The sequence below is a fragment of the Ascidiella aspersa genome, chromosome 1, assembly GCF_963924565.1.
Source record: "Ascidiella aspersa chromosome 1, kaAscAspe10.2, whole genome shotgun sequence".
Classification (NCBI taxonomy): Eukaryota; Metazoa; Chordata; class Ascidiacea; order Phlebobranchia; family Ascidiidae; genus Ascidiella; species Ascidiella aspersa.
Window position 1 is genome coordinate 5,543,156 of NC_139447.1, and position 22,733 is coordinate 5,565,888.

General features: G+C 38.8%; 1 protein-coding gene across 1 annotated transcript in view; it reads right to left on the reverse strand.

The window, feature by feature from the left end:
- LOC146166721 (uncharacterized) overlaps positions 1-22,733 on the reverse strand; it is a 103,316-nt gene that overhangs the window by 1,435 nt on the left and 79,148 nt on the right. Inside the window, exons 77-100 of the mRNA XM_083384792.1 lie at positions 22,527-22,733; positions 21,636-21,776; positions 20,601-20,841; positions 19,276-19,362; positions 18,229-18,415; positions 17,265-17,577; positions 16,051-16,221; positions 14,595-14,755; positions 13,714-13,842; positions 12,795-13,005; positions 11,816-11,890; positions 11,127-11,310; positions 10,475-10,539; positions 9,525-9,639; positions 8,720-8,875; positions 7,663-7,894; positions 6,873-7,040; positions 6,129-6,258; positions 4,853-4,957; positions 3,749-3,860; positions 2,994-3,172; positions 1,827-2,097; positions 916-1,157; positions 94-186 (exon numbers count right to left, since the gene is read on the reverse strand). Of these exons, the coding sequence (XP_083240918.1) occupies positions 94-186; positions 916-1,157; positions 1,827-2,097; positions 2,994-3,172; positions 3,749-3,860; positions 4,853-4,957; positions 6,129-6,258; positions 6,873-7,040; positions 7,663-7,894; positions 8,720-8,875; positions 9,525-9,639; positions 10,475-10,539; positions 11,127-11,310; positions 11,816-11,890; positions 12,795-13,005; positions 13,714-13,842; positions 14,595-14,755; positions 16,051-16,221; positions 17,265-17,577; positions 18,229-18,415; positions 19,276-19,362; positions 20,601-20,841; positions 21,636-21,776; positions 22,527-22,733 (3,975 nt within the window). The remainder of the gene's footprint in view (positions 1-93; positions 187-915; positions 1,158-1,826; positions 2,098-2,993; positions 3,173-3,748; positions 3,861-4,852; positions 4,958-6,128; positions 6,259-6,872; positions 7,041-7,662; positions 7,895-8,719; positions 8,876-9,524; positions 9,640-10,474; positions 10,540-11,126; positions 11,311-11,815; positions 11,891-12,794; positions 13,006-13,713; positions 13,843-14,594; positions 14,756-16,050; positions 16,222-17,264; positions 17,578-18,228; positions 18,416-19,275; positions 19,363-20,600; positions 20,842-21,635; positions 21,777-22,526) is intronic.

Below are 22,733 nucleotides of genomic sequence, written 5' to 3' on the forward strand. Positions count from 1 at the left end.
TTTCTCTGAAAAAAAAAACGGACACAAGCATAAAGCTATAAAAACAGATTTAAATTAAAAGGCAGGGCCCAAGGAGGTGAGTTTTAAACATGCCTGGTTTGGACCGTTTTCATTTGGGCTTGGCTCGCGATCTGTATTTTCGCCACTTGGTGGAGCTGCCCCTTCCTCTGACGAATGGTCGCCTTTCTGTAGGAAGAATGACAACAAAGGTGATATAACATAAAACACAGTCTGTGTAACCCTATAAAACCAATAGAACTTTGTACTTGCCCTTTTTGAAATCGAATAACACTATGGGGACTTTTTTAACACCTATATGCTGTCTTTAAAGACTAATGGCTCCTGGGAAAATTAACTTGTTTAAGTTTCATGTTATTTACATTATAAATCGCTAAATAAGTTAAAATGCCGTTTTTAACAATTGCAAGTAAAGTTCGAGGCATGTCAAAGTTATTGATACTGGTCCAAGTCATGACATTCGCATCGAAAGGCAAATTTGAAAGTATTGTAATTGCCATATTCAAAACGTTCAATATTTTACAACGCGAATACAAAAACTAAACTAAAAACTGGTAATTTGTTTCACGTGTAGGAAATTAGACAAGTGAGCCACCATGTCTCAAAATTTACATCAAAATAGCCAAGTCATCTCTAAAATAAGTCTAAGTCAAGTTATTCATTTAAAGGACTTCATTTTGCAATTAGACACTGAATTTATGTTAACATAAGGAACAAGGATTGAAGTGAGCCGTAAAACGGGCGACCAACTAGATAAGCTTGTCGAGAATCAAAACAATTGGTCTTTACATAGTCCCACCTGATAATCCTACTTAGAACTAGACAAATGCGGCCATTTGAAAGAACTGCATTTATGTCGTTGCGATACTGTTAAAACTTGCAAAACGGACGACCTACCAAATGCGTAACGTGTCCGTTCGGGAGCGGTCTCCTCTCCTTCGGAGGTGTTGAAGCACCCGGAAGCTGATCCCTCTGTCTCGCATCCGCAATAGAAGAGGATCGGCTGGACGAGGACTTCTGCGAGACTACGAACGTGTCTTCCGGGTACAGCTGATGTTTTCCTGGCTGTTCCTCGCCGAGGGGAGCTTTTGTTGCCCCAGCTATGCTGGGGGGCAGTGACGTCACGGACATGCGAGGACCTGAGGATAAACGTCATCGTTCGCCGAAAATACTGTCTTCCATGTGAACGTAGCACTTAATATGTGATAGTGGAAATCACCTTGACCTTTTAAGTTAAATGTCGACCTTAATTCCCAATCAATCTTAGCAGAATAGTCTAGCAAAGCTAGTAATTTAGGTAAGACACTTTTTTATACTCATTCGAATTAAGATATACTGACGATGCCTTTGCTGGCGAAAAATATATATATCTTTTAACGTCTATAAAAGTGTCTGACCTAAATTACTACTAGCTTTGCTAGAGTATTCTGCTATTTTCCATGTGAAATAGATTTGTTTATCGGATGACAAACGCCATGTTTTTTTACGAAATTTAAACTGTTTAAAAAAATCACGTCGAGCTTAAGTTTTGAGAAATCTTGGAGATGTCTTTGGGGGAAAAAACCCACAATCTTTAGAGATTTTCTACACAATACCAACTAAATAAATAAGCCTCAGGCGTAAACATCAACAATCGGCGTCGAAACAAGTATTGCTCATCCAGCAGTTGTATTATAAACAATCGGCGTTTTTGCCGCCTTCGCGTCTCGTCAAGGACGTCGAAACGTCGATTGTTTATAATAAACTGCTGGATGAACAACACTCGGTTATATATACTATGCCTAGCAGCAATAGCTTATTTAATGTACCTGAGTAGGACTGGCGGGCCGACGACATGCGGGTTCCGGAGCGGGACATCAGTTCGCTGACGGCGGGCGAAACGCGGGACCACTGCTCGCGTCTCTTTTGTGCCAAGTAGGCCCGCGACTTACGCGTGTCGCGGCGGGCCAGGTCGGGGCCGTCTTGCAGTAGGACGCCGCAGTCGTGGGCTCGGGCCGGGCCCTGGCGCCCAGGACGCCCCTTGTAGCGTGCCGCGTCATCGCAGGAAAGGGGAAAGTAAGCGACGAGGCTCTGGCGAGACTGTGCGTAAAAAGAGGAGGCGGTAAGGCACACTAGACGCGGTTTGCTTCCGGCGTTAGCGTTTGGCGCAAAACGCTAGCGTCGTAGTTCACATAACGTGTTGTCAGCGTTAACGGCAAACTTATTCTCGCCTCTAACCGACAGCGTCAAAGTTGAAATATTCATACTTTACGTAACCGAAAGCGATTTTTGAAAACGTTTTACGTTGATGCTAGACGCGTCTAGTGTGAACCTTTACAAAACGACAAGTGGCAAGTGATGAAGAAGCCCTAAGTATACTTTTTAATATACATGTTACGCCAAATTACAGGAGCCCTACTTAAGGGTCTCTAGGATGCCAAGCGTTACACGACGTGTCTTTAAACTGTTAATGCTAACCAGGGCTGCGGAGTCGGTTTGTTTTGCTGGAGTCGGATTCGGGACTCGAGTAAGACCGCGTAAAACTACCCGAGTCCGACATGCGCATGCGCAGTACCAAATTTCGAAACTGATACAGATGCCAACTGTAAATTGTAAAAGTGTAATAGCAAATGGTGAAAGAATTTCCAACCGTGTATTGCGGGTGGATCAATTATGACACCCATATAAGTGGACTACAGAACATCCACCTTAACTTAGTTGCTTAAATGGGTAAAATACAAGCTGTAGAGTCGGAGCCAGGCTTGGGACTCGACAAAATCTTACATTTGGCCGAAGTAGGACTGGGTACTCGGACTCGGGTTTATTTTTTTAGTCGGACTCGGATTAGGGTTATTTTTAACCGACTCCGCAGCCCTGATGCTAACTGCTGAGAAAAAATCTAATCAAAGTTGAAACACAAATCGCTTGAAACTTCAGAACTATATGGAAGCTTAAACCGAATTAGCGGAATCACCAACCACGTTTCATCCACTTACCACGTTCATGTAAACTGGGAACTCAACCAGGTTCTCGTCAACATTTTGCTGTGCTCCTCTCTTCCCACTCTGCTCCTGCTCCTCTTCCTCCTTGCCAATCACGATCGGGTAAAAGTAGAGGAGCGGACACGGTCGAACGCACAAGCCGTCATCCGTGGAGCCGACGCGTCGAAAGCGGCCTGACGATGCAAAAATAGATTTTTTTAAGACTTTCGAACCTTTGTACTATATACATTTGAATGATTAATGTGATTCTACTCATGTGTACAAGTGTTATGTGTATAAGGTACTTTAGAAGATCCCTCAGCTAGTCAAACGGTTCTGTATCAATATAACACTGTGAGAGCCTCTGTAACACTAACCGAGAAAGTTTGTCGACAGTATATGTATTTTCACAATTACGAGGCCTTTGGAAGATCGTACTGGCAAACTTTACTGACGTACACACCAACAGTTTTCAGGGAGCATAAGGAAAGTCGTGAACACTGAAAAGATGACATTTTGTGGTTCATCACCATATCGGTGCAAACTTTTTAAAGAAGGACCACAAAAATACAAATTACACTTTGCACGGACCTGTAATGTAGCCTGCTAACGACCTTAACTAATGAACACTAGTTTAGGTACCGAAACGTCTTTATCAAGATAAAGGACCTTTTTGGCTTTGAGATCATTATATCATGGACCAACATTTTTTTGAATAGTCAACTACAAGGATAGTTGCTGGCCAGGAAGTTTAACAAGCAACAACTCACCCTTTTCCTCGTCCCAAGTGCAGTTGAGTGCGAGCACATTTTCCAGGAACATACCGGCGGTCTGTTCTGCCACTTCCTCGTGTTCGCTTACCGGGAGGCAACGGATGCGAATCTGCGATCATCAGTTTGCAAGTGGTCACTCACAACCCAGTTTGTCAGGTCATTTTGAAAATAAATTAAGTCCCAGTACACAGGTCATTTTGAAAATGAATTAAGTCCCAGTCAAGTCATTTGTAAAATAACTTAAGTCCAAGTCCAGTCTATTGAATAAATGAAAAGTCCGAGTCCAAGTCATGAGTTGCGCAAATCAAGTCATAATTAGAGCAAGTCAACTTCAAGTCAAGTGTCGTAAAAACAAAACGCTAAACTATTGGAATTTTTAAACTCGCGCGATTATGAGCAATAACCGAACTAAAAAATAAGAAAAACGCAACATATATCAAGCAATTCGTTTTATGTGCAACAATTTGGATAAATAGCTCATTTTTGTTAAAAAAAAGACATTTCAACCCAAGTCAAATGCCTAAAAGACTTGAAAAGTCATTTTCCCGAAAGACTTAAGTCAAGTCAAGTTATTTTGCCAAAATGTAAAGTAATTTAAAAACAGTAACTTAGTGCACGACTCTCTTACCTAGCCGGTAAGATTTTAAACTAAGGTTGAATGAAAAACGCCCCTAGGTTGGGGATAGGAACCAATAAAGTGAAAGCGAATCAGGAGAAGGCATTTTAGCCCAACCTTAACTATTTTGAAATAGTTAGCGTTCAACTATGACTAAATATTATATAAACTTTTGCTACCAGGCATATATATTATAATCAAGAACAGCTTTTCTGACAATTATACTTGTTAACCAACGTTTCAGCAAGCTATTCAAATCGCCTTCTTCAGGGTGACACTTTGGTGGTTGTCATTTACCCTGAAGAAGGCGATTTGACTAGGTTGTCAGAGGTATGAGAATCGCCTTGGTTGTCAGCGAATTGCTAGAGAAGCCGTTTTTGATAATTATGACTTGATAAGTAAAATAATTTAGATTAAAAGGACTAGAAGGAAAACCCAAACGATTGTCATTGCGAAACTATACAAGTTGTCGGTTTTGATCGAACCTGGTCGTGGGTCGTCTCGTAAGCTGCAACTGCTTCCGTGCAGAGGGCCATCAAAAGGGCTCCAGGGTTCACGAGGCCGCCCAACCATATCGACGTTACAGGTCCCTGCCAAGGAAATTGCTATTTAATTAACCAGCCAGGTGGTAAAACAAGATTGTATGGAATAGGGGCTTCATTAATAGAGATTCGGTTAACTTAGAAGTTCCTAAACTTTGTTTTACCGAGGACCCAATTTTTTTTGCTTTGTGTGGACCACGGTAGGCAAAATTTTTTTTACAATGACTCAAAAATTGACGTGACAATTAAATAGACTTCAGAATTATGATGCCTATTTATGTAAATGTATATTGAAACTGTTCCATCAAATTAAATTTGATATTGATTTTTTTGCTTTGTAAACCCCGTTTTTTTGCTTATTGAATGATTTGCTTTTTGAGTAGAAAAGCTGTAAACAAATGAACAGAACTACCAACATTAGACTCACAAGGTATATATCGTTAAACAAAATCAGTTTACTACACTATCAAGTGCATACCTTGCCGTGTTAACCTTGGGATGGATTGCCTGTGATTTTAATTAACCAGCCAGGTGGTAAAACAAGATTGCATGAAAGCCCATACAGAAGTAGGATCATTTTGAACGTTTCGAATTCTTTTATTCATTTTTCAGTGAGTCATTCGAAACGTCCAAAATGAAACCTACTTCTATACGGGCTTTGATATTCTTATTGCGTCTTACTACAACCCCAACCATTATGCTCCTAAGATTGTATCGTAGAGGTTTCATTACTAGGGATTCGGTTAAATATATTGAATTAGAAGTAAAGCCATGTTGATTAACTGACAGAAAATTTTTATACTCTAACTTGATCCAAACTACACCGAAAAGCCATCGCAGACTCGCCGAATCTGTCGATCTATAATGCAACCAGAGCAAGCCAGAAAAACAACTGACCTGCAGTGAGGTTCGAACTCACGACCTCCGGTCAAGCCTGGACCGTCGCTCTACCAACTGAGCTATGCAGGCTACTATTGATACGGAAGCCGTAATCGTTGGTCATAAAGCAACTTCCGAGGGGCTAGATCACAGATGTTATTAAACACATATGTTTGTGCGTGTCTTTCATTGATCCAAACTACGATGATTCCTACTTCATAGAATACAATAGGATGAAAAAACACCGACAACGTTTTTAGTGGGTGGCAAAAAAACGCGACTTTGTGTACGATATTGTGATAAAGTTACCAAGTATATGAAACCAAACGGACCGACTCACCAACGGGGTCTTGCCATCTAGGGGTACCATCCCCGTCTTTACCCACGAGCGCATCTGGGCGTAACGTTTGATGACGTCATCGATCCAGGTGAGAAGCACATGAGTGTTGGGAAGCTCGTTGGGATGTTGCCTGCGGCGAAAATTTTACTTTAAAATGGAGTGTTTGGTGTTCGATAAGACCTATTTTTTTATCACGTATTTTTATAAAGAAACCATAGCAATTTATACTTATAAGGGGTCGATTCTGACTTCCAAATTAAAGACGGTTGTTTATATACTGGTTTATGTCATTAACTTTAAAGTGGTGGAACAAAATATAACCCAAAGTGCATACGTTATAAAACACATTACATTTCCCCAGACGACGTAGGAAAACAAACACATCGTTTATTCTTTTAAGGGATTTATATAGTCACAAAGGATTGCTCAAAAAGCGATAACTTTTATACCGACTCGGCAGCCCTGGCTGGTACATACACCTGAAAGGCTGATATGACTAACTATATCCACTATGTGTTACAAATTGCCCGACTAGTTTACCGACTGATTTGGTTGTAAATTTCATTGGAATAGCCGATCGCCGGCGCTTCGGTAACTTTGAATGTAACAACAATTTTTCGAGTCAAAAAATCGATAGAAACAACGAAAATATTCGTCCGTGACTTGCAACGCTAAATACTGAACAACAAGCGATTGGAAAACATTTAAATTAAATCAAGTCGGCTACAGACGCGGTATACGTACCATGATCGCGGTACCTCTTCCTCATACAGCGCCTCTGCAGTTTCCCGCAGGTCTTTGGAAAGCTTGTAGTCGCCTGTTGCAAACAAGTGCCACCTGAGCTCGTGTAACTGCTGGCGAGCCACGCACACACAACGATTGAACCAGATGCACTCTTGAAGCAGCACGAAACTGGGTGGAAATAACAGGTGGTTATATGATGGTGCATTAAGATGTTTGGTGTCAGCCTGTAAAGATCGCCTTTTAGCGTTATGTTCAGGAAGAAATCTCAGGACATTGTTCTCACTCGGGGCCCAATTTTACAATAACAAAATTAGCGTGACTTCTATTTTATTCGATTCCTGTTGTCAATATATTAAAAGACGAATAGCGTTGCAAGGCAGCAACAGACATGAAATGGGAACGTGGAAAATATATATGTTTAGACGTTTCGGTTTGTTGATGCTGGGGCCGCCAATCAGAGTTATTTCTGCCGGCCCATTACCCATTTCAGTGTAAAGATAAAGTCTTAATCATGATGATGTCGGTCTACTCAACCTTTTTGGCTTTACAATTCATTATCAAGCTACATTAGAGATCCGTGTATAGTGTATACAAAAGGTAATAAAGTTTGACCAACTAGTTGTATATACATACATCCGTGATCGTCAGTCATGCCTTGTGTTATCCAGGCCTTTATGAAAATATTTGGTGAAGCCTGCTTTACCGTTATCTTATTTTAACATAAACAACCCAACTCTTCCCCAAATGAACACGCCCCGCAATTCCACAAGACGCAAGTAAAACGCCTCACCCGATAGATTCGGGCATGTGGGGCAAGCCTGTTTCTTCGGCGCTGAGCACTGAAGGACGGTGATAAGGGAAGTCGTAGTCCTTTAGTCGCCCCTGGTTGGCCTGACCCAGCTCCAACAGGGGTGGCAGCTTCTCCCAGCAGAGGTCGATGACGTTTTGGAGGCGCGCCAACGTCAGAGTCGGTTCGTTGACGTCACGAGTGCTTCCCGGCGACAGCAGGTTGGTCTCGTAACCTAGTCATAAGGCCAAGTATATATATGGTGCCATCAAAATAAGGAGGTAAAACAAAAAACATATGTTCTTTTTTCATTGTCCGCGGAAGTAAATACACTGGCAGCAGTCTGTCATGGTTTGACCAATGGATCTTAAAAATTGACTTTGAAGCAAGTTTAAAAGTTTAACATTGATTTTAATGCAAACGAGTAATCGGCCATTAAGTACAATTAAAAATAAACTAAACCTATATGTTATATCGCTTTATTCATCTAAATTTAACACTAAAATGAAAACATCGAAATATTCATATCTAAACAATGGAGATATACAGATTTGAACAAACCGACTCAAACCAAAATGACTATAAACGCTCAAATGACTACAAAGTTCAACAGAACACATTTAAACAACTAACCTAAGATGGGTATACTCATTTACGCCCACCAGTAGCGTAGATGCCCTTCTAGCAAGTAATTGACACAAGCTGTTGTTTAAAGTTTGAAAGAAATTGAAGAAAAAACAACCTAAACGAAATCGATAAAACAGCACAAGAAAGGGCTTTGAAAAACATGAAGGTTTGTCCGGCTGCTGCATTGCATTTCAAGTTAATATTTTTTTTGATTGAATTGGATAAAAAAAACAAATTTCTGGTATCGTAACAAATGAGTATCGTGTATCCCTAACCCTTAATTTTTCTGCGCCTACTTGATCCCAGCAAAATGACTACAAACTCTCAAATGCCTACAAAGTTCAACAGAACACATTTAAACAACGAACCTAAGATAGGTATCAAGCAAAATTCAATACAACAGCAAGAGAAAAGGCTTTACATGAACGCTTACCCGGTTGCTGCATTGCATTGAAGAGGTGCTGGAGTTGCATGTTGATTGTTTCCGCGTGCTGCGCTGTTCGCCACAGGGTGGCAGTATCGGGTAGGGAAAGCACCGCAGTGACGTCAAGCTCGTCCGGAAGGTTTTGGCGAAACCAGGCCGACATTTCTGTACGGGATTGTAAATCGGTGAAAACTATTGCAAGTTCTTATTTTTTAGGATGTTTAGTAGCAAACTTCACTTTAAAAAAATCTTGCGTGATTGTTTCCTAAAGTCGTGTTTTCGGCCGGAAGCACAGTAAAAAAATAATAAAGTGAGTGAGGTAAACAGACAATGTTTGCTCCGCTTTCCTATGTTATTTTGCAAATATAAGAAAATGTGTTAAATACCGTTAAAAAAACTCTATATTGTAGATTGTTGTTGGTGTAGTTTGACACCAGTGTTGTAAACAAGTCATCTTGAAATGAGTTAAGTCCAAGTCAAGTATTTTTCAATAAGTAACAAGTCAAGTCATAATTAAAGCAACACAATACCAAAAAGTCAAGTCCTTGTCATTAAAATTACACGGTAAACTCGTCCGGTTATAAGCAATACCTTAACTTAAAATATCAAAAAACGTAATAACGGCAAACAAATTGTTTTATGTGCAAAAATTAGGATAAATAGCCAAATTTTAAGATTAGAACACTGTTTGACACCTTTATGACTTTTAGGATCTTGTGGCCAAATTCTATTTTCTATCTCACTAATATAGTTTTACGGATTTATATCTTTACGATGTCAAATGAGTTATTGTCAGAGAACGTTATAACCTTACCATTCGACGGCGTCCTAGACGGTGGAATCGCCACGCTGACGTCATTCAACGTGATCGAACCACTAGATGACGTCACTTGATTTATGACGTCGTCAAAGAGTTGCGTCATGAACATCTATAAACATAATTTTATCTGAATTAAATTGTCTCAATACACTCACAAAACCAAACCTGGTCCACTGAAAATATTATATCTACATTATATACCCTAAATATTTTTTACAATGTGTCAACACGAAATTTGGGCAAAATTGGGAAACAGATTTAATCGAAAAAAGTTTGCATATTTGGTCATAACAGTTAATCCCTTAATGTCATTTAATATCGTAATAATCGTTACTGGGCCGACTTCAGGATCTGAAGAATTTTCCAACCCTTAGACTTTTTGTTAGTAACTTTTTGGGCGCTGGTATAGAATCCTAACACGCAACTAAATGCTCAACGCGTATTATTTGGGTTAAGGTGCTGGTTAACGTTTGAGTTCGGGAGGATCAAGTAATAATGTTATTATATTTGTTCTCTCCTGTTTATATACCCTTCGCAATTTAATTTTCACACGCTTTCGTTACTAAAAAAGTGGTAAGATTCTAGACCAGGGGTGTCCAACATGAGGCACGCGACCTAATATAAAATGGCACGCAAGCCCCCCAAAATACAGCCAATTGCCAAAAAAGCTAAATTTGCTATACAGCCAATTGTCATTGTTTATTCACAATACAAAACAAACCCAGCAATTACGACAACAAACAATTACTTCTGATATTATAAAATTATACTGTATTTTATTTATTGTATAAAAGCGCTTTTAATATGAGAAAAAAAAATAGTTGCTAAATAAAATTTTCATGTTTGAGTTGGACACCCCTGTTCTAGACCAGAGCGCCGCTATTTGTGGCATGAAATAACGTTCGGGAAGCCTGCCTATGATTTGTGAGAGGCATTTCACATACCTGATCGTTCTCAGTACTGATGATGTCTGCATAGATTTGCTTGACAGTCGACGCGTTTGCTGCTTCTGTAACCACAGAGTAAAACATGTTAAAAAAACACTTAAATTGCGCCAAATAATATAAAAAATGGTAAGAACGCGGCTTATATGTGCAAAGAACGCAAATTGTGGCTTCTTTCGCAATGTATTTATTGTACAATTTTAATGGCGATTTTATTTTTTTTGTTGAGGCTCCAACAAACACTAAATGCCTAACAAAGGATTTTATCATAATCTTTTAATGAAGTTTTGGTCTTGACAGAAAAAATTTAAGATGATCTATATTTGATAAGGTAAGAGGTAATAGTGTTTAGTTAGACTATTCACGTAGATCGACATAATCTTGATTAGGACGTTTCGATACGAACTTGTGTCATCTTGAGTCAATGTGACTGAAAAGTAATTTAAAGCATCACTTATAAAAGGTGGGTAGGACTTGTTGTCATTCTGAGTTTCTATAGTCGGATCATTACCGAAGTGTATTAAAAACTATAGTGTTGAAACGTTATTGCAAAACCTCTAATAGTAGACGTCGAAGAAGGTGACCCTTTCTACCCCTCGTTTTAGTTTTTAAGTCATAATGGCAATGTTTATGTTAGTATAAAAAACAAGACCTTGCAAAATCGACGTCAGGGCTTGATTAAGGATCGTCTGTTGGACCAGGTAGCGCCTGTGGTTGCCATGCCAACCCACCGACTGTCTGGCCAATAGGAGCGCGTGACAGAGGGGCGTGGCGAAAAGGAGCGGCCTGATTGGCTCCGCAGCTTCAGCCCAGGGCGCATGTAAGTCGGGCGAGACCTATAAGACAAAAAAAACGTTTTTGACACAATAGAAGGTTTTCTTTGGTCCCGGGTTTTTTTCAGTTATCGACTTTATTTTTTCCTGAATAAACAATAAGTTTACACACTTTAAGAAAAAACTTTTTATTAACCGACCCCAATTTACAAAAAAACATGAAATTAGCATTCACATGCGAACGTAGTTTGCTTTTTAATGCTTAAACTACTTACCATGAGCGATTGATTTAATTATGCAGCAATTATACACAATTTCAGAGAACTGTGCTTACACATGTGTACCAAAGTGGGAAGTTTAGGTTAACTCGTGAATTTAACACTAACTCGTGAAACACGAATTTTTTAAGTTGTTTTAACGTTTATAATATACTCATTCAAACCACGAGTGCAATGAAACCACTAAAACTGCATGAATTGTTGAATGATGGCGACCTCATAAAATGTTTAGGCGGCCCCACAAGGGGTCGCGACCCATAGGTTGGAGACCACTGATTTAAGGAACTTACCATTGAAAATGATGACACGATGCAAGACTTCAGTATGGAACAGTTGGCTGCGGCCATGCTCGTTATCGATGGAATCTAAAAAAAGTATTTAATAAATATATTTATATTACCACGCCGATAAGACGATAAAAATAATTGAACATCGATGTTCGATTTTGAGGTTGGTTAAGATTCAAATATTTACCAACATATTTTAATGTCATAAATTAATCTTGAATTACGAACAAGAGCCCATAATTTCAAATGCTGTTTGCCGAAGCTGACGATCTATATCCTTGATTTTTTTCGTATATACAAGATCATCGTACATTGGCTCAACAGTTCAAACAAATATTTACGCATTAGTGCTCAAAACTTTTTGGGGCGAATAAAACCTTTACTTTGAGCGATGCCAGGTTATGTTAGAATGTAGGCCAGGCATTATAAAAAAAAGTGGGGAAGTTAAACCCTTTAGTGTCAAATAGCTTTTTTGTAATAAATTCATCGTTAAACAATCCAGTTTAGGTTCAAAAGTGAAATCTAGTACAAAATAGTTTTACTTTGGGGAATGGCGGTTGCATTAAAAAATGGCACAGGTTTTATAAACAAAAATGAGGGAATTAAAACCCTGTGGTGTCAAATGATTTCTTTCCAATAAATCCAACGTTGGAAAAAACAAATGGTTTTAAAAAGTAAAATCCACAATTATTCAAAAACTCCACAAGTAAGTATAAAATACCTTTAGTTTTAGCGATATTATAGGTTGTGGTATAGGGCACCGGCTTGAGAAAAAATGGATAAATAAGTTTCAAATGCTTTCTTTGTAATAAAGCAATCGTTAAAAAATCCACTTCATGCCAAAAAGTAAAATCTAGAATTGACTCTTAAAGTGAAGTTCAGAAATATCGATTTCGGAAACAAACAAAAAAATACCCAGTTTCTAAACAGCCATTAATAGATACATATTTCGATCAATCAATGCGTCAAAAGGCTTCCAAACCTCGGTGACCATTTGAAGGAGCGAGTCCCAGGAAAGCTTGTAGAGGTACTGGGTGAGAAGCGAGGGCAGCGAAGCGTGAGATGTTGAAGTCAACCACACTTGAAAGTGAGCGGCCTGCGAGCTCGCGCCTTGGGGGTTTTCCCCGCTGTGCTCGCTCCGTCGGCTAACGTTGCCGACCCGAGCCAGCTGAATCTGGAGGTCCTCGAAGAATCTATTTGTTTGTTTTTTTGGTTTGTACCGTTTTATTTCAGTTTGTAGGGTTTTACAGTATTTTGGGATTTTTTACAGTATTATTGGGTACACTATGCACAGATCTGTAATGTAGCTTTATAATAAATTGCAAAGCCAAAAAGGTCGAATAGATCGACATTAACCTTATTAAATTATTTTCATTGGTATTGAGTTTTCAAGAGATATTGTTTTTCATAACTTACAAAAAAAGTTCCGGAAATAAAAGCCGTAAAAAAGATACATCAACTGCATATCGTAAAAAATTAAGATGAATTGATAATGAATTTCAATGCCAAAACGTTCGAGCAGATCGACATCATCTTTATTAGGACGCTTCGATGCGAGCTTGTATCATCTTTCAGTTAATTTGGCTGAGATGTAATTTAAGTATAACTTATAAAAGGTGGGACGCAGTTCTTATCAACTCTTTTGACTTTAGAAACCCAGAATGATAACAATTGCGTCCCACCTCTTATAAGTGATGCTTTGATTTATTTCTCAGCACCTTGACTGAAGATGGTACGAACCAGGCTCTTACGAAAGAGACAAAAATATTAAAGTCCAGTTTTTAATAATTCTGTCAAAATCGCAAACCATAAAACCATAAATCTGTTACTAGTTGATTTGCCGTGGTTTCATTCGAATCTCCTATGTTCAACAAACGTGGAATAGTAGTAACTTTACAAACCTGTCGGGGGCCAGGTGTAGACCGTGTATCAATGCCCAACTGTCTTGTGACAAAGCGCTGTCGATACAACGCGTTGCCTCCTGTAGGTAACCGTCTCCCAACACCACAGACTCCATCGTCACCTTCAACCTATATACGGCCGAAAATTTTGTTGATTAAGTTTCAGATCACTTTGTAGTTTGATATACGTTTATCATCGTAAGTTAAAACGTAAATAGATATGATACAACAAGACCCCGGCTACAATTGGTATCAGTATACTCTTATTGATGGTACGCCATAGATAGCTGAAAGATTATAGCAATGAGTTCGTTATTTTTTTTATGAAATTCAATCTTTATCCCCGCGAACGAATGAGATGGAAAAAAACGCGAAACCGTCTCACCAAATAAGTCTATATATGGCAATCTTAACCTTTCGTGTACGAAGCGAGAAATAGTTTTATCCATAGAGAAAGGTTCCAAATTGCATACCCATTACCAATTTTCGCTTCGCTAAAAAGTTTAACCGATCCAATTAAAATGTAAATTATAATGCATTGATAAAGTTAGGCGAGGTGATTACGTTTGCCAAAAGTAACAGCAGAATACTCTAGCAAAGCTATCAATTCAGGTCAGACACAATTAAAAGATCTTGAAAGATATATACCTATATTTAGCCAACAAAGCATCGTCAGTATATCTGAATAAACAAACGCAACAGTTTAAGAATAAGTCAGATAATTAGAAGAGATCACGAATTAAGGTCGACATTAATCTTGCAAGGGTCAAGGTGATTTCTATTATTACATATTCACTACAACATCTGTCAAAAGTATTGATTATTTCATAGTTCATTTAGATTTCTAAATGACCCGCTCAACCCAACAACCAACCACTCACTTCTCTGCCAAGCGTCGTATGACGTCAGCAGGCTGCGCCGAGACGCGTGACATCACTTCCGGCTCGTCATCTTCCGGCAAGAGCACGAGGATGCCTAGCGTGTTGCTGACGTCACGGAAGAGCGTGTCGGTGTCGATGGGAGGACTCGTGGACTCGACCACCTGAATAAGGCAAGCAATTAGGGAGTTTGTTCAGTTGTGTCAATACTATGAGCCGGGAATTCCCTCGTATACTTTACCAGGTTTTAAAATGACTTAAGTCTCAGTTAAGTGTTTCATAATAAACCTACAGTCCAAGTCGAGTCAAGTCTCGGTGTTGCAAACAAATCAAAATGACTTACGTCACAGTTAAACTTATTTTCTATAGAACCCTGTCACTCTCGACAACCTGGATGACGCGTGGGATTAGGGAGTTTGTTTAAAACCAGGGACCGGGAATTGCCTCGTGTATTTAGAGCAGCGCTGGTCCCTCTAAAACAGGGGTGGGCAAACTGCGGCTCGCGAGCCACATGCGACTCTCCGGCATGTTTTTTGTGGCACTTCTGGTTGAATCGTAAAATTTTAGAAAAATTGTAAAGGTTACCAAGAGTATCGTTTATAAACGTTTCTATCTTTTCCTTTTCTTTATTTAGGCCAGCATTTCGTTTATGACGCAACACTAGACATAGAGTCCGAAGAGTTAGTTAACAAAATACTAATATTAACAAATTGTGCGTGTTATTTTGCTATTACCGTTATTATTGTGTTGATCATTACCATTTTGTTATATTACAATTCTGTTAATATTGCGGCTTACCTTGCATTATTTACCGTTATTGTATTGAAATACTTTTCAGGCTCTTTGGTGCTTGTATTTTCTGCAAATAGCTCTTCCATTGAATACATTTGCCCACCCCTGCTCTGAAGCTTCGATGGTATCAATGACGCGTTGGACAAAATCGTTGCACACTCAACACATTGTGCCTTTGGCTTAAAGTCATTTCCTGCCTTAGTAAAGCCATATTTGCTATAATCAGAGTCATATTTTCTAATTATAGCTTTCTTAGATTTCCTTTCTTTTCACAATTACTTTTTTTTTTAAAACTATCCATTTTGTGGACTACAAAAAGAATCAAATAAAATTAGAGAGTTTAAATAAACTAAATTAACCCTTGTTTAGCAATAATTTAAAATGTAACTAATTGGAAATAAGATTAACAGTTACATAAAACCTGCATCTTTGCTAATGGCGTACGTATACTGAAATAGATAATGCGACACAACACATCTGATTGCTACATTGTTGCATAAAGGTTATGTACCGGTAATTATAATTAAATGTAATAATTTCCCGATCTAATAAAAAACTGTAGCATTAGAAATGCTTCGCGGTCCACCCAAAATAGCTTCGCGACCCACAGGTTGGGAAGAACTGCTTTAGAGGGATAGAATGATATAACGGCAAGTTAAAACTCCACCTCTTTGAGAGGAGTTCCATCGAGATGTTGCTGGACGTAGGAGGAGAGTGCCGGCTCGTAGCGATCCGGACGCAGAGTTTTGATGAGGAGGAGGCGATGTAGTTCGCTGAGATTATCACCGCCGGTCTCTTCACCTTCTCCTTCTTCCGTTCGTATAGGAAACTTCGCAGTCTGGAAACATGTTTTTTTATAAACATCTTATTTGTCTTTATATAGTGTCACCTGATTAGCTTCTTTTTATAAACGGTAATACACAATAAAACCTACAAAGCAACAATTTCTAAAGCAAAACAATCTATAAAATCATAGCATGAAGACATACAACATAATAAAGCCAAATTCGCAGTAATATTTACGACGGAATAAGATCTAAACCTGTCGGAATAAGTCCTAATTTGATCGGAATAAAGCCTAAATGGCCAAAATAACGCCTGAAACTGTAGGTAGAGTTTATATGTTGCCTGGTGGGAACAACAGGTTGCTCGAAAGAAATCTAATAAAAAATGGATTGGTAGAACGTCACTTATAGCCGTGAAGAATGGAAGATATTAAAAGCTTAATCGGGATTTAGTTTTATGTCGCATTACGCCTCATGCCCTCATAGCACGCTTGTCTACACCCAGCGCACTTTGAAGCGCAGACCCCTAGTTATTACTGTTTTTTCGTCAGTCACACACGTCTTTGCGAGCATTTGCCTGTGGATATATTAGACTTCATTATTCTTTTCACCTTTTACTCGCGCTCGTGTTCTATTTCGTGCATTTTAATTGCTTTCATTTCCACTTTGACTTGATGAAGCACGATTGTGCAACAACTTGTCGATAATCAATACAATGTGTTTTCATTATCGTGCCACCTGATTTGTTGCTGAAACATTCTTACGATGATCTCGTGTCTCATGGGAATTCGTTCACTCAAATGTGTAAAAGTGTTAATGCAAATGTGCAAGGGTCAGTGTTGTTTACAATGACATAGCATTATCTCATGCTGTTTTTTTACGGAGGTTCAAACAATTCTTATAAATCTACAAACTTGTTTTAAATAATGGTTGTCAGGTGTAGGATTAAAAGTTAGTCGCTAGAAACTCTTTTGAGTCTTTCGATAATCTCCGAATGTTTCGAATTATTACAAAAATGCTTCAGCAATAACGATACGCCAAACACACCATACAAGTTTACACGAAGAAACAACGCTGAAGATGAAAACCATCCTACCTCGGGATTCTTTATCTCGTACCACTCCTTCCACGACCCAGGGTCCTCCGCCACCTGGACGCAGATCCCCATCAGCGACTCGTGGTAGACTCCGAAAGCTAGGAGGTCATCCCAGCGATCCGCCGGGAGCCAGTCGGGAGGAGAGGACTCACATCCAAAGTCGGACAAGGACACCTTGATCTCCTTTCCGAATCCCGGGTTTCCGAAGATCAGGATTCCGAGATCTTCCTCAGCGAACGGAGGCTCGGCCGAGTCCTGCTGGATGTTGAGGAGCGCCAGGGTGGTGATGAGGATGCGGTGCTCCGGGAAGACACTAGAGGATTTTACACAGGAGCTTGAGCTATTTAAATGGGTAAATTTTTATTTCATTCACGTAAAACATTAGTCAAAGTTGAAAATCCGATCGCGTAACGTATTGCAAGTCAAAACTTTTATCTAATCTGTACTGCTTTCATATTTTTTTAACTTTTTATTAACATTTTTATAACTTTGCTTTTACTTTACTTATAGGAACTGACGATGCCAGTAGGCCCTAGAGGCAAAATATATTTTCCTTTAAAAAATGTCTGATATTAGTTTTACTCGGGTTTTTAAACTTTAAGTTTTATTGTTAGTATACGCATCAGCGGAACAGTGATCGACAAGCGAAACCTGCTGACGATGGTTTTGGATTTCATTAAAATACGCCCTTTTACAGAAGTCGAAAGGTTTAAAGTTAACGTCAGGAAAAAAAGTTGAGTTAAATAAAAAAAAGTCTACTAATATGTTTTTTAAATATTGACAACAGACAATCACAGAAAAAACAGAGCCTGGGCAATTTTCTTTCAACAAAAACTTAGTTGCTGTTTGACTTAAAAAGGGTGCGAGAATTGGTTGGAGATTTGAAAGGAGTGCAGCAAGGAAAAAGAAAAAAAAAACACTGCTTTACACCCTCAGCATAAAGTGGCAAAAAAACTCAACCAACCTGACGTAAATGTTGGCGAAGACGCGTCGCGTGAGCCGATCAACGGTCTCCTTGATGTCATTTCCGGGGTAGCTCTCGTATTCCACCTGCTCGCCACGCGGTGACGTCACGTCCGGTATTACCACGTAGCTTCCGGTGCTAGCCTTGCTCGCGGCGTCGTCGTCATCGGTGATGCCTTCGTCTTGGCCTGAAGTAAGAGCGGAACATCAACAGGTTTAAAATAAACTCAAAGATCCAACCAATGACAAAGCCTTTATAGGCAATATGTATATACAGAGTGGGCCAAAGATAGGCTTACAGTTATAAAAAGTAGGATTTGGGTCTAAAAGTAAATTTATTGTTTTCGGGTTCTTCTCATACACCTTGTTCTTTACAACACCCCCCAAAAGAAATCAATTGGTGTCAGGTCAGGTGAGCGTGGTGGCCATACAATGCTACCTCTTCTTCCAAGCCAACGCTGTGGAATAACTTTAGGCCCACCCTGTATAAAGCCTACTTTAGGCCCACCCTGTATAAATATAACTTAACCTATTTAAGTGCCTGATATTAATACCAGCATTGCTAAACTATTCTGATGTTACTGATCAGTAATTGGGGCCAACATTTGTTTTGTAAGGGTTCACATGATTTCCAAATTTCAATATCACACATTCAGTGCAACACCAAACATAAACATGAATAATAATTCTTTGTAATTTGCAAAAAATATTAAGTGTTTCATTTGAAACCTTAAAACTTGGATTTTAAGTGTAAAACGTACAAATGCTCTTGAGATGTTCGTGTTTAAGCTAGTTATAGCAAATACACTTCAGGTGTTATAACGACACCACCTGGTACTACTATATTATTTGGAAATTAAATAATGAATCATATATATTACATAAACTTAGGCAGAAAAAAGAAATTCGAATTTTATTGATGTAAGCCAGCAATTGCCCCTTATGCAATATTTAACATGTCTCTGGCATAACATCGTAATATTAGAGCGTTTAGAATTGATCAATGTGTTCGTTATGAAATGAGTTAGTTATAATATGTCTATGTTACCTTCTTCCTCATCTTGCTTTGGTTTCTCGTCAGAGTTTACTTGGTGCTCTTCATTCTCATCCTCACTGCTTTCAGCTATTGCAGCAACTGAGTGCACAAGTTAAAAAGGCGACGATGAAATGCTAGTCATCGTCAAACTAAGACTGTAGATCAGTTGTTGACAAACTGTGGGCCGCGGACACAAATGTGGGCCTCTTTGCAGTTTCTAGGGCTATTTTGTAATAGAATAGTTTTATAGTGTATTGTGGGTCGCGAGCTATTTAATAATAGTTTAGTTTTATTGTGGATTTGTGGGCCGCGTGGTAGCTGTACTTTCGTTGTAATGTATTTTAAAAGTCGATGTGGATCATTCTTGCATCACAGCGCCTACAGTCAATGGCCTCCCTAAGCTTTACTTTTAGCCAAGTTTAACTATGAAAATACCATACTTTTATCTGTTTGACCTATATCTATTTAGCCCATAGGCGCTATGCATATTATGGCATTTTGCGCCGTGTGACTCAGACACTCGACAGTCCAATTTATGTCAAATTAGACTTTAAATGCCGTTATTTCACACTATGACATATTTTATGTGCATCATGAGTCACTTATCAGTTTAAATGAAGTTTTACCGGATATAAGGAATCAATAGATTTGTTTTTTGTATTCCAGCTGCATATTTGAGTCAACCGGTATTTGCAAGGTTAATTTTATGTGACGTTTTTTTAGTTTAAACATCAAGATGATGGTGGTTTTTTTGTTTTAACAACAATCAGACAGCAGTCCAACGACTGAAGGCACCTGACCCAGTTAGAATTATACAAATACGACAATTTACAAAGAATAACAGATGTAGCGTACAACATAAGAAGATTTCAATATTTTTTTAGTTTTTTTTAATTTGGTTGCACCAACATTACACATGTTCTTAAAATCGATTAACTTTCATAAGCGGATATTTCTGTTGAAGAACATAAATGTACAATAGTTAAACTTAAATAAAGTTTACAGAAAAATAACTACTTTTCACACTGATTCAGCTTCCTAGCAAAAATGTATCGTATTTCGGATTTAAAAAATTACTGTTCAAAAAATTCTCGGACTCAAAGTAACAAAATAGTAAAAAAATGAACAAGATTTTAAACTTAATGTTGAAAATGAATAAAGATTTATTCGAAACGTTCAAAATGCTTCTTACTTGTGTATGGGCTTCGGTATTCTTACTACCACTTACTACACCTCCAACCATTTTGCTTGAAAATTTTTAAATTTAATTTACATTTTACAGAAACCCTCCAGCCGTGCTGCAGAAAAACAATAAAACAATAAAAATTTCCGCCTACCTCGTCTTCCCTTCCTCTTCTTCATAGAGTTCTTGGCACTTCCGAGCCTCAGACTTGCCTTCCTCCTGGCCAGCGCCTCCTTCCTCATCTTCCGCTCCTCTTCTTCCTCCATATCTGCGTCCTCCCTCGCGTGCACGATCTCAACATCCTGGAGAGCAAAGGAGGAGGAACCGTCTTCTTCGTCCTCGAACTCGCTCCCGACAGAAGAGTCGAAGAGGTGGAGGAAAAAAGGAAGAGGAATCTGAACGGCGGAAAGAAAGATTAGAGGAGGAAGACTTCCACAACGAGCTTTCTTTTGGCTTTTCTTCTTTTTTTGACATTAAAAAATATTAGATTATTATTAGAATTAGATTAGAAATAGAATTAACGAATTCTTCCAAACCAAAGTTTGAACTAGAGTTTAATCTAAAATTACATTTAATTATTCACAATCAATTTATTCCGAATTGTAATTTGCTTCGTTAAGAATGTGAATGTTAAATATTTCTGTGCTAATTTTGATATGTTGTAGCACAGCCTACGCTTTTCAGATTGTAAAAATCATCTAACAGTAGATCAAAACAAGTTTGTAATAGTATTAATACTATTAATTTGAAATCTTTTTTAGACTGTGAGACTAAAAAAAACATTGGATAAAGTAGAAAAAAAACGAATTAGATTAGAATTAGAACTAGAGCACACAAGCAATTCACAAATTAGATTAAAAGTGAAATTAGCCGCATTTTGCTCTAATTCATTGAATTAGAAAACTAGAATTATCTAGTTTTAGTCGAAGTCTGGTTAGAGGACATGAAGCTTTTTCGACAATTAAATTAATACGTTTTTATATAAATAAACCATCGGACTTCTCGTTGCATTCGTTTTGGCGCAATTATCTAGTTGGGAATTTAGTTTATGTTTGGCTCTTGTTTGGCAATTTCGGTGATTCGAATTCTAATCTTTTTGGGGGTTTATGGCTTATTCCTATTTAAAGGGTATTACGACTATATTAGGTATTAGTCCGATTTTGGTCTTATCCCGAGAAAGATTACGCACCTGATAGTGTATGTTGAGTGCCGGTATAGCTCTGCAGATGGAGTACAGCAGAGCGGCTCGTTGTGCGATCGGGAAAAGCTCGTCAGTGAAGCTGTTGAGCGTCGAAAGAAGCCTTTCCGATTCCGTCAGTTTCTGGGCGACCTGAAGCAAAAAACACAAACGACTGTCGTCGAAGAGGCCCAGAAGCGATATGCAGCTCGTCGTTTTGTCTACAGCAGTAGTCGGCAAGCTTTTTTGTCGCGGCCAAAAATGCTTTTCGATTGAAGGCCCACTACGTGAAAGTAATGGCATCATAACGTTTCATCACAAAACACTTAATCTTAAAAAATCTTGCGTGTAGTGCAAAAATTCATTTAATAAAAAAATAACTTTGTAGCGTTTATAAGTTACTGCTATCATGCGGCCCACAACTACATGACAAAACTGGAATTTAAAAAGTTAGCCCGTGGCCCACTAAAATTGCTCAAATGCCGACATTTGCCGACCACTGGTTTTCAGGTTTGATTTATGCACTAAATCATGAGGTTTCGCGCTGATGGTAAAGTTTGTTTAGTTTACATTCGTGAGATTTGTTGATATGTGGTGGTTTGTAACATAAAAGGGATCTCAGGTATATTAGATCTATTTTTGAAGCAGCTTCAAATACATTACAATCTATACCTATACGTACTAAACTCGTTTCTAGCCTATTAACTTGGAATGATGTTGAACCAAAAACTATATCATACCGTCGTAGTATATATCGGGCCAAATATACCGATACCGATACATCGGAAGAAGCCAAATATCGGGTCAAATTATCGGTAAAAAACGGTCTATCTCTAGTAGTTTTACGAACTATACGACATTCACCAAATTCGAGGCTTTAATCGCCCGGCCATCCATACTTACAACCGCTTTGAGTTCGACCACGTTGGAGAGGAACTTGGTCGAGTTTTCCATCGTTTTCGGGTCGTCGCCGGTCACCAGACGCTCGCACAGGATCGCGTCCAATTGCGCCAACGTGTGGCGGTGCTGGCGCACGCATCTGGCCACGCGACGACGCTCGCGATAGATGTCGGGCCGGACTCGCATCAGGGCGCGGAGAAGTAAGTCTTC